This window comes from Schistocerca piceifrons, chromosome 6, assembly GCF_021461385.2.
Source record: "Schistocerca piceifrons isolate TAMUIC-IGC-003096 chromosome 6, iqSchPice1.1, whole genome shotgun sequence".
In the NCBI taxonomy this organism is placed as follows: Eukaryota; Metazoa; Arthropoda; class Insecta; order Orthoptera; family Acrididae; genus Schistocerca; species Schistocerca piceifrons.
Genome location: NC_060143.1, coordinates 382,651,309 through 382,664,190, shown reverse-complemented (window position 1 = coordinate 382,664,190; position 12,882 = coordinate 382,651,309). Strand labels below are relative to the sequence as shown.

The window sequence follows — 12,882 nt, the reverse complement described above, 5'->3', positions numbered from 1 at the left end:
GCGTAGTTCAACAGTTCGACGTCGCATGGACTCAACAAGTAGTTGGAAGCTCCTTGCAGAAACACTGAACTATGCTGCCCCTATAGCCGTCCATAACTGCGAAAGCGTTGCCAGTGCAGGATTATGTGTTATATCACATATATGTTAGATGGGATTCATGTCAGCGATCTGTGTGCCCGATACTTCGCTCGAACTGTCCAGAATGTTCCTCAAACCAACAGCAAACAACTGTGAGCCGCTGACATGGAGCACTGTCACCCATAAGACTTCGACCGCTGTTTGGGAACATGACGTCCACGAATAGCTGCAAATAGTCTCAAAGTAACCGAACATCCAGAGGACCCAGCCCACTGCATGTGAACACAGCTCATGTCATTATGGGGCCACCGCCAGCTTGCACAGTGCCTTGTTGACAACTTGGATCCACGGCTTCGTGGAGTCTAAGCCACACTCTAACCCTACCATCAGATCCTACTAGCTGGGGCTGGGACTTGACCAGGCCGTCCAGGGTGCAACAGATATGACCAAGAGACCAAGAGAGGCGCTGCAGGCGATGTCGTGCAGTTATCAAAGCACTCGTGTCGGTCGTCTGCTGCCATAGCCCATTAACGCCAAATTTCACCAAACAGACCTCACGGATACGTCCATCGTACGTGCCACATTGATTTCTGCTGTTATTTCACGATTGTTGCTTGTCTGTTAGCACTGACAGCTCTAGGAAAACGCCGCTGCTCTCGGTCGTTAGGTGAAGGCCATCGTCCACTGCGTTTTCCGCGGTATTCTCGTCACAATCTTGCACTGTGGATCTCGGAATATTGAATTCCCTAACAATTTGCGAAATGAAATGTCGGATGCGTTTAGCTCTAACTACTATTCCGTGGTCAGAGTTTGTTAACTCCCACCGTGCGACCATGATCACATTGGTAAGCTTTTAACATGAATCGTCTGAATGCAAATGACGGATCCGCCTTATCACTGTCCTTCTGTACCTTATGTACGCGATACTACCGCCATGTGCATATGTGCATGTCGATGTTTCATGACTTTTATCACTTTAGTGTATGTGATAATGCGGTTCTCGCAAAGTGTTTGTCGTTGCTGTTGTCGTCCAGGCTGCGAGGCGTGACGGGCTCGGTGCTGGTGAACGGCAAGCCGCGCGACCTGGCGAGCTTCCGGCGGCTCTCCTGCTACGTCATGCAGGAGGATCTGCTGCAGCCGCACCTCACGCTCGTGGAAGCCATGGTTGTTGCCGCCAGGCTCAAGCTGGGCAAGCAGCTCACAGAGTTCCAGAAGAAGGCTGTCGTAAGTATTCTCCTCACTAACTCATCCTGTAAACCTCCCACCATCACCCCCCCCCCAACCCCCCCCCCCCGCCCCAACCTCCATTCTTTTACAGAATGAAAAATACTCCTGCAGGATTACGATTACTGAACCACATGAAGAAAAAGGAAACGTAATGAAACCTGATAGTCAAGGAAGGCAGGATTCGGTTACGATTGTGGACGGGGCCGTAATCAGTTACTATTGGTTGGCTTTTCTTTTACTCACACACAATTTATTTAAAATCAACAGAAATTAAAATAATGGCAATAATTTAATAATTGATTCACGGCTGAAGACCTTAAACGCCAAGAATGGCAATTATTAAAATAATTAACAACATACAATAAAACAACAAATATAATAACAAAGGGACAAGCAACTGATCACCAAACAGGTGAGATAAATGATGGTAACTTGGTAATACAATAATAAAATAATAACACAATAAAAAAACACAAGGGTCAGTCACAGACGGTGCTCCAGGAATCGGCCAGTGAGCAGGTCAGGCCAGGCGAGCGATGAGAAAGGCAACCAAGTGTTTCATTCAGACCACAAGATGGTAACTCAGACTAGTGGCAGTCTAACGAGTGACTAATGATAATCTTGGTGAGGCTACCTGACGTCCAATAAACCAAATGCAAAGATGTAAAAATACGCCAAAACTGGAACCCACTGCTCCTTGCCTTGGCGACACTACTACGAGTAGCAACACGAACCCTAGTCACTGGAGAATCGCCAGATTTCACAACGGTGGAGGCTTGTCTACTCGAATTGAAATGCACTCAACTTAAAACTTGCAGGATCCGGTTTCGACGAGGTCGTGCACCCTCGTGACCACAGCCCTTCGATCCCGGTAGTCCATGCGCGCCTCCAGTGGTCCCAGCGCTCTGTGCGGACCTAGCTCCTCCTGCGTCCCCAACAGAACTGCTCACTCACACGACCCGGAAGAACGACGACGTCACCATTAAGATAGGACCACAGTTACTACATATAAATAACACTGCTGCTGCCACTAGCGGACAGGCAATACTTGCGAAACGAAGTGGCGCCAGTCAACACAAGTAGAATACAAACAACCGCAACCATTTCAACTAAATGATACAGTCTGGCCTCCAACAGAGGATGGAAACCTACAGCAGCACCAACGCGAGCCACAGCATGGCTCACGTAAGTGAGTTACAAACTATGTTGTGCATACACTTTATTCAACATGTAAACGTTACTACAGATATTGGAATTTAGTTTATGACATGTTCGATATGCCTGCCGTCATTGGTGATGATGTGGCGTAGACGAATAGCGAAATTCAGCATGAACTGCTGAAGTTTCAGGCCATCGATGCTTTCAACGACAGCCTGAATCGCTGTTTTCAGCTCAGCAATGGTTTTCGGGTTATTACTGTACACCTTATCTTTTATACAGCCCCACAAAAAGGAGTCGCATGTGTTCAGATTGTAATGGTACTTGAATTACGTAACCATTACGGCACCTCAACTCAACCTCTCGATACCATGAATATTCTACTGTGTTTCTGTAAAGTAGTTGACATATTTCTGAGACAACATTCAGATTTGATTTCATTAATGTAGAGATACTTTGATGCATCGATGTGTTTATGTTGCAGTGATATTATTCTTATGTGTATTCTTTCTTTTGTCACTATGATCTTTGACGTACTTGTAACTCTTGATTTTTGGCGCGTAAACAGTTGTTACAGAGTCGGACCTTGAAAAAGTCAAGTCTTGGATGTCATGTTGGAAAGACGCATATTGTAGTCAGCTTATAAAATGTGAACTTTAACAGTGACTGTGAGGAAGATGTTTTCGAAGTATGTTTTATATTGTGAAGTGATGCTTTGTGTGTTACGTGCCATTGCAACAAAAGCAATAAAAACGAAGTGTAACTTAAATTCGGAGTGCTGATTATTTTTTTACATCACCACTGTGCTAACTTTGAAAGGTTTAATCTTCAAGAATGGTTTGTGAAGCGCATCTACAAAATTTTTGAATATAGCAGAATAAAACCTAGGCCTTTTTGTATCCGAGCTTGGAATCATCACCACCTAGATTTTCAACGATTGAGCCATGATTTTACAACGCGACCAGCGTGGGAAACACGAAAAGATGAGTGCCTAGTTTATTCATTATTAAATGAAATGACTTTATTAACTGTGCTCTAATGACACCTGCCACATAATAATTTAGTTGTTGCCCGAAAATGCAGTATTTAGCTGCGTGAGCAACGCCACAATCATTATTAAATTTTGACCTTTGTTGTGGTAGGGTTGTTAGAAGACCCAGAGAATATGGCGGCCAATCGAGGCCCATGCCAGTGGCCTCTGAGCACCACAGAACCAGAATGCTGTCCCAGAAGTGCTCCTCTAGGACATCGAACACTCGCCTTCTTCGATGGGCGTTGGACTCCGTCTTGCATGAAACACATCTTGTCGAAGTCTGGGTCACTTTGGATAATACGCATGAAATCATCTTCCAAAATATTCACTTACCTTTTGGAGTCACTGTGCTATCACGGAATATCGCACCGATCATTTGACACCACACAGTCACCCGCTGAGACTTCTCGAACGCTAAATGTGGGTTCTCAGTGCCTCAAATGAGCAAATTTTGCATCCAAATGAAAGTGGGCTTCGTCGTTAAACCAAACAATGCATGTCCATGTTAATTCCAATCAGGCCCCGCGGCCAACCGTGCAGTTTTAATGTTCTAACGCAAACCGTTCATAAGTTAAGAGAATTTTATTTCATATAGTTCATATAGTATCATAGCACAAAAACGCGAATATGTCCAGGGCAGACATTTAAATCAAAACATCTTGACATATTCGCCCTTTTTAACTAACTAGTATTAGCTGCAATGTGAAATAATACAGGGTGAGTTAAGCATGATTCTACAACTTTGAAAGGATATAAAAATTTATTGAGATAATTTACAGAATCGGTAGATGTCATTTTGTTGCGAACAACCTCAAATTTGATTCACATTGTGTATCAGTACCCCTTTCCACTGCCAGGAGCGCTATAGTAGTGCACAGTCGAAGTGTCTACCTTCAGTGATGCGGAGTGTGGTCATTGTGTGTTATGGTTTCGTGAAACGAACTCTGCAACAACTGCTCGGCGAAATTTCACAAAAAATACGTTAAAGAACCTCCAAGCACGACTACAATTTACTCTTAGCGTAAGAACTTTGTTGATATGGGTTGTGCAGTGCGACATAATAAATCACCAGGCCGCCGCGATTATGTCGAACAGGTTAGGGCCAGCTTTGCCCGCAGTCTACAAAAATGTGTCTCACGAGGCTGACATTCCACAAAATACTGTTTGACTAGTAGACGTTTACACTTGAAACCATACAGATTCACAGTGGTACATTAGTGATGCACATAAGGTTCCTCGCGGGAAATTCTGAGCGGGAATGCCGAATCGCATAGAGAACGACGAGACAGTCTTGAACACAATAATCTTCAGCGATGAGTCAAAGTTTCATGCCAGTGGCATGGTAAACATCCACACCTGCAGAATATGGACAGCGAGAATCCATGTGCAACCCTGAAACACGTTCGTGACAGCCCCAAAGTTAATGTATTTTATGCTCTTAGCTAATTGAAAGGGTACGGCCCTTTCTTCTTTCTGACACTGAAATTGTGTACGTGGGTATGTTTGAATTGTATTTAATTCCACAGGTCGATGAAGACCACACGAAGATGGTTTGGATTACTACGAGAAATATTGTGCACCACCTCATTTCCTCACGAAAGTTAGAGACTTCCTCGACAATCGCTTCCCAAGTCGGCGGACTGGCCGTGCAGGGTCAGTCGCATGGCCACCTCGTTCAACAGATTTGACATCACTGGATTTCTTTTTCTGAGGTTTCATTAAAGACCGTGTGTATGTTGCTCCTCTAGCAAACAATTTAGCCGACCTGAAAAATCGAACTCACCCTGCCATTGCACTAGTTACGCCCGAACTGCAGCAACGAGTGTGGGAAGAAATTGATTACCGGTTGAATGTTCGCCTCTCACATATGGTGGTCACATCGAACCAAAGTGACACTTCGCACTTGTATGTGAGACCCAAGGTCACTTGTTACCAAATGACAGCCGGCCGGAGTGGCCGTGCGGTTCCAGGCGCTGCAGTCTGGAACCGCGAGACCGCTTCAGTCGCAGGTTCGAATCCTGCCTCGGGCATGGATGTGTATGATGTCCTTAGGTTAGTTAGCTTTGAGTAGTTATAAGTTCTAGGGGACTGATGACCTCAGAAGTTAAGTCCCATAGTGCTCAGAGCCTTTTGAACCAAATGACACATCTACCGATTCTGTATCTCTATAAATTTCTGTATCATTCTAAAGTCGTGAAGTCTTTTTGACTTACCCTGTATAATGAATCGTGTCAAGTAAAGTAACATAATGCTTGATGTCATTTCCCCCGGAACAAATCTACCCCCAGAAAAACTTTTTTAGCTATTACATGTATGATCTTCAGCCCTATGATATTGTGCAAGGACAATTCTGAAAGTAAGTTCCGATAGGTCGCGAAATGGGAACGACAATGAAAATCAGATTTTTAAGCGTTGCATAGATTTGTTAGGCAGTGTCTTTAGTACGCCTGTGGGTCATGTCGTTCTTTCCAGTTGTGACCTCGCGGTGAGCGCGTAAATACGCCTAGAGCAGTAGTGCCTCAGGCTAAGTATGGGTACACAGTGCGAGGTTTCGCCTGATTTCATGCAGCCCTACACAACGTACCTGTCATGCATTTCCTTCATGACAATACTCGACCGTACACCACACCGGCAGTGAGGATGCCCCTGAAGCGTTTTCAATAGGAAGTATTTAAGCACCTACCATACCGCCCCCACTTAACTCCTCCTGAGTTTCAGCTCTGCACATTGGAGCCGCTTGCTATGGAGGCAACATTTTCACACAGACAACCAACTGCAGACCAGCGTAGAGAAGTGGCGAAAAGCACAGGCGGCTGCCGTCTCTTACGATGATATTGGGAACTTCGTACAATGCTGCGACAGATGTCTAATTCAGAGCGGCGACTATGTAGAAAAGTAGCTGGGTGGTATAGAAATAGTTGCAAATAAAAAATCTTTGATTTTCACTGTGGTTTCCAACTCGTCAGCGATCGGATCTTACTTTCCAAATAATCTCGTGTATTGTTTACTATAGCTGGCAAATCTTCGGATTTTGAGGAAAGGAACGAGGAGTTCAGTCAATAAGCTGAAGGTGCAGGTGTGTCAACACGTTGCAGCTAAAAGAGCTCGCTGCGCCGGGATACTCGTAAAAATGTGCGAATAAGTCAAGATGTTTTGATTTGAATGCCTTTGAAGCTGCCTGAAAAACCGGAAAGCTAATTGCCTTCTTTTACATCCCTAACTCTGCCCAGGAGAAAACTGCGGTGTAGGTCGACAACGCACCACTTTTAAACTGTGGAAACTTGGCGCCTCGCGCTCAGTTTGGCCGTGGGATTGCCCTGTTGCCGCTCGTCGGTTGACGGGCAGCTCTATGGTCCCCGCAACCAATCGGGGCGCGTGGTGCCAAGTTTCCGTAGTTTAAAATTGTGCGTTGTCGACCTGTACAACATTAGTAATTTTGGTTCCTTTTGCCTTCAGCTATTCAGGGTTAAAATTTCTTAGCCGAACGGTCTAAGGCGCTGCAGTCATGGACTGTGCGGCTGGTCCCGGCGGAGGTTCGAGTCCTCCCTCGGGCATGAGTGTGTGTGTTTGTCCTTCGGATAATTTAGGTTAAGTAGTGTGTAAGCTTAGGGACTAATGACCTTAGCAGTTAAGTCCCATAAGATTTCACACACATTTGAACATTTGGTTAAAATTTCGTGCCACAATTTTTCCCCACCCTGTATACCGATATTAACATTTATCACTCTGGTTCCCAATTTCCGCTCCATCATAGTATTGATATCAGACCGCCATAGTTTAGCACACGATGCAGATTTTTGTTGGCGCGGACGATGACTTGTCTTTCGAACTATGTTGCTTATATCGTGGCAACGGATGAAGCTTTCACAAAACAATAGGACGACCATCAATTGCACGCACTTGTCTACCTTATTACGAAATTTGAACCGATTCGCACAAGTTTCAAACAAGAAGCGGCGCGCGTAAACAGTCACAAAAAGTAGGTTTTTTGCACATAATGTCCGAATGAAGCCATATTTTTAAAGCAAGTTTTAAGTTTTATCCTAAGAAGGCACTTTTTATTTATTTGATTAACTTCAGACCGTTTCTGCACGAAAGAATGATTTTTGCGTGCTAAATTTAACTCGGCTACCGCGCGACTGCTACGGTCGCAGGTTCGAATCCTGCCTCGGGCATGGATGTGTGTGATGTCCTTAGGTTAGTTAGGTTTAAGTAGTTCTAAGTTCTAGGGGACTGATGACCACAGCTGTTAAGTCCCATAGTGCTCAGAGCCCTTTTTTTTAACTCGGCTTTATCCCAATGTTTCTCAATAACCAATAAAGATTATTGGATAAAAAATGTCTTTTTGAACTCTTCCATTTATCAACCTCAGTGCAAAGTAAGAACCATTTCGTATGTGTTTAAAACATAGAAGTGATGCACTTCCAAAATCTAAAAAAAAGAATTTTTTGCACGTATTTGTACAAAAACCCGAACCGCGCACATACAGTTGGTGCCATTACCTGAGCATTAATATCGTCCAAATTGAGATCTTTTGCAAACGGAAGTAATCGATTCTAACAATCGTAGGGAATGGTTAACAAAGAGAACACGCTTCCTTGCTAAGTGAATCTGACCGTGTTGCATAATGCAAAAACGTTGCTCTGTATTTTATGGATAATAAAGTTCCTAACTTTAAGTATTAAAATACAGGATAACGCCACAGATCATTTTACTTCGTTTATTTGCTTTCGCACGCAACACACGTCATAACAATATTTAGACTCAGTCATGCTCGTGTTAACACTTATATTGCACTTTCACAGCGAAATTTTCCAACGCTGTATTTTCCTAATCAATCTTTCATGTTAGATCTGTCCACAGTAGCCTTGATAAAACTGTTAAAATATTTATTCCAGCGACGGAAGCTACTGACTGGCAATGACGATACCGTTTCGTAACATGAATTCATATGTAATCACGCGCAACTTCTACGAATAAACCGAACCATTATTCACTATTACCGTACCAACCGACGTAATAATTCCAAATTCATCACTTTAGCAAACTGTTCAAATTGTCTGAGTGCAACGGAACTAAACGTGACCACTGAGCGTGAAACCCGAACGATGACGACACTCCCCGCAATCCCCTCCCCCCTCCCTCGTGGGACTCACCTCTCTTTTGTACCTGCTAGGTCACCACTGAACTCCGGCTCCTGCGGTTCTACTTCCCTTTCTGTGCTGAAAGTCTATTCTTCTACCATTTCTCCTTCCCCTGTCTTTCCATTGGACAGTGGTCTTAGTGCTGATCATGCCTGCATTTTTTTTATGATTTTGGGCCCTTGTTTCTGTTCCTTCATGCAATTTTTACAACTTTTCATCCTTCGCTCTGTGTTCCCCTTGCTGTGTTTGAGCTAGCATTTCCTTTCCAAATTTTACAGAAATGTGGATCGTGCAGGAAAGGAGTACCTCCCACTTTTTGTGCCTTCCTCTCTTTTCACCACTCCTTACCAGCAAAAGTAATACACCCAAATCCCAACACGCCCACGCCAGACATCGCTTTGGGCAAATGTCTAAGGAGGGGGAGGGGGGGGGGGGGTGTCGTCAAATTCCTGCATGGTGGTAGCACCCTGACTACATAAGGATTGCATTAGTGGTGACTGAGCTGGAACTCCCAGCGTGTATGAAGGAGTATGTTCTCATTGTGGCTGGGGCACAGAATCTCCAGGAAACAATTAACTGGTCACTTGCAATTGCTGTGGCTGGGTGGCACCCGTGAGGAGAGCCCCCATTCAGAATGAGTGGCACCAAGGCAGATGACTTGCAAATGAAGCAGATGAAACTTTATTCCACTCGTGGCTGTACAGCCCAAGAGTCCCTTCTCACGGAAAGAATTACTGCAACGCATAGAGATATGAACACAGTGGCTACGCAGTGGAAGGAACGTGGGGCTACGAGGCAAGGATAGAAATACTGCCCACAGTACTTAGTTCGCTACAGAACTGACAGAGATTCCTTTCTGACCACAAAGCTACTGTTCCTTGTTGAACACCCTGAGGACAGGTTTTGGGAAGTAGAAGTGATTTAGAAAATGAAAAATAGTTCAGTTCTGGTTAAAACGGTATACCCCATTTCATGTAACTATTACCCTCCTCTCCTCCCCCCCCCCCTATAATTACTTCTATATAGTACAAGGTAACATTTTCCACCGCGACCTCCTTTCACCAACTGATTACAACTTATGAGCCGGTTTGGAGTAACAAGGTATGCATTTTGTGCAGTAAGGACCAAAGTACAGCAGGTCTGGTACTGGGGCTTTCAAGTTCACCTTTGAGGGCGACTCATTGCCTGAAAAGGTAAAAGTGATGGTGTATCGATGCGATGTGAAACTGTATTTTCCCCTCCCATTCGGTGCTTCAAACTTATGCGTGTCAGGCACACGTCTTCACATTGTAAAGCCATCTAGGAATTGTGGACGTCAATTGCACACAGACTTTACCTGTGTCCCTCTCTCCACGTGTCTCTAGTGTGGGAGCATCATATCCCCTGTTCAGCACACTCCACTGTCTCCTAAACAAAAAGAAAACGCCAAGAATACAAGACTCTTAACTGACTCACATATCAGGAGACCAAGAACAAAAATGATAGTCTGTATGCTATACATAAGACGATAACATTTCCTACACCTACTAGTATATCATCGTCTCTAGCAACAGTAACATTGTCCTTCGTGTATTTCATGTTAGGCCCTCGGACTGACTTAACACCACCTGCTCCTCTGGTGGTTGGTGGACGTCCTCCCATTTTTCTCCTACACCCACTTTGGAAGCTTTGACTCCCAAGAAGAGGAGGGGCAAAGAGAAGACCTCCAAGATGGTGGTTCCGGTGATTCCCAATTCCATGAGACCACACATGTTCCACCTCTGTAATCAAGGTAGAGTCGCCGGTGGCTGGCGTGGTACTGCATCACCCCACACAACCTGATTCTGAAGCGATGTGTATTGGTAGTTTATCCTCACAGCCAGGGGCAGCAGGTGACTCTATGGCGTGACCTGCCCCCTTGATCTCTTCACACTCCAAAAGGTTACTGATAACGTGATCCTGAACTGGAACTTGGCTGAACTACAATGTTTCTGAGGTGTTTACCCTGATATCTGCATTGCCTTCCAGAAAACCTGGCTCCCAGCATTTCAAACCCCCTACCTTCCATAGCTATTGGGGAAACTTTAAGAATCTAGCTGAATATGACAGAGCATCGAGCAGAGTTTGCATGCATGTTCTGGATTTTGTCCACAGCCAACACGGTTTGTGGCTGTTTGTGTGGGGATGTCTGTGGCTTTTACCACCTCCCAATGTTGAAGTGTCTCAGAATGCATTTTCTGCACTGATTTCTCCTCTCCTCATCAGTAGTAAGGTAAGGGGGTTCTGAGGACACTTTTGGTATCAAATTGATAAGCAAATTAATTAAACTGATCAATTAATTACCTCCACCCCCACCCACATCCACACCCCCAGATTACGTCACATGTTTTCCCCAGACAGCACGAGGGTCCCCATTCCCTCCCCGACATATTGGCAGCAATTTCAAATGTTCACTGCAAAATGCAGTCGTCAATACAGAGGTAATGGATATTGTTGATAGAAATTGTTTATAAAATGGGGATAGGTGGTAGAAATCGAAAAAAGTCTGAGGAGGGGAAATTGGCGCATTATGCGCTGCAAAGGACATAATTTGCATTTAATAGGACAGGGTACACTTATTCATCTTTCGATCGCATTGTATACTGCACACAGCACGCCGCGTGCTCATGACTGACAGGCAAGGGGTCTCACTTGCACTGGACCCGCCTACCCACCATCCGCTACCGTTCAGCACCACAGAGGTGGGAGGGAGCCGGGGGAAGGAGGAGGGGAGCGGGGGCGGGCCTGCAGCTGCTGGCCAGCAGTCAAAGAGAAATTGGCAGATGCTTGTAATGTGAGCTGCGGTTTCCTAGGTGCACGGCAGTGGGTGTTTATCACGAGCAATAGATTTGTTTTCGAAGGTTAGCCTCTTCCTGCCACAGCTGTGCCCTAATGAAAAAGATACATTTCGAGATATACAGCTGGTGTCGGAAGTGCCAGGCTATCTGTTTGTCCCAGGGTGAACAAAGAGTGTTTTTCTAAAGCTGGCACCTGCGTCCAATTTTCCAGCCACATGCAGCCACTTGGCAGCAAACAGTTCCCTCTATCTGTCCCAGAATTTTTTTTCTCCCTTACAGCAGAATTCTGTTCCTCAATCATCTACACCAAGCCTGTGTCAGCCTGTTTGAAGAAAAAGAACGCAAGTTATAACCTGCTGGTATGACATTCTAAGTTCCTATTCGTCCTCTGCAAAATAGAAGGTGGAGTCTGAAGGTATATAGTACAAACCCCACACAATCTTTGACAGTGCCTAGTTGCGTCAGCGTTATTCTCACAATGTGAAACGGTCAACCAGTAGCAATGGCAGCAGCTGTAGTGATGGGAAATGGTCAAACTTAGGGCAATTTCCATGTGTTTATATAAAAATTATGCTTTGAAATTGACAGTTATAAAATTTCGTAGCAAAGTACTCAAACGTTTTTAAGATTGTGATACATTTTCGTAAGGAGTGGCTATAAAAGTTCTTTTTTTTTGCCATTGTGGCATTCATTTCCGAAATGCTGACTTAATTAAACCGTCAGCTGGAAGCTGCAAGTCTCCAGCAAGCAGAAGAGGTTGCACTACCATCACGTAAGTACACCTCAAAACTCTGTATGTTGGTTTACATGTTCAGAAAACGTATCGTAAAGTATTCAAATTGTAACAAGGGTTTATGCAATTTTTGATCTCGCTGTTGCAGCATTAGAGCAGCAGCTGACTGACAGTGAGCAACAATCTCCCTCACCCGAGGCTCGCGATGGTGAAGGCTCCAGCGTGTAGCAGCATCAACAATGAGCGTCCTCTTCACAGCCTGGGTGCCCCTATAGGGGCGCACCGCTGCCACCTCCTCCTACTAGGACTCCGTACACCCTCATCGCAGAAGGCGTCTCCTCCGCAACACCGTCATCCACCGGAGGGATGCAGTCGTCTCCTGGTAGCAGTGTTAATGATAATGAACCTCTGGGTAGCGGTAGTGCTCTGTCCCACCCTGATAGTGAAGGACGTCAAATTGGCGGACGCCTCTAGAATACTCGGCGGTTGCTAGAGCCTTAGAGAGGCGTATATTACCTTCACCAGAATTGACAATCCGACTGGGGGTATCACAACCCAGTCAGATTTCTAGAAGCACGGCTCCTGGTCCTGTAGACAGAGATCCTCGAAACCTTAGATGATCTGAGACGTAAGATACAACGCCATTAAATGTAATGCAGTAGTCTGCTGCTAGTTGACTTACACCCACCGCCC

General features: G+C 45.0%; 1 protein-coding gene across 1 annotated transcript in view; it reads left to right on the top strand.

Moving 5' to 3' along the window:
• LOC124802653 (ATP-binding cassette subfamily G member 4-like) overlaps window positions 1-12,882 on the top strand; it is a 404,387-nt gene that overhangs the window by 228,192 nt on the left and 163,313 nt on the right. The window contains exon 3 of the mRNA XM_047263559.1: window positions 1,113-1,302. Within this exon, the coding sequence (XP_047119515.1) occupies window positions 1,113-1,302 (190 nt within the window). The remainder of the gene's footprint in view (window positions 1-1,112; window positions 1,303-12,882) is intronic.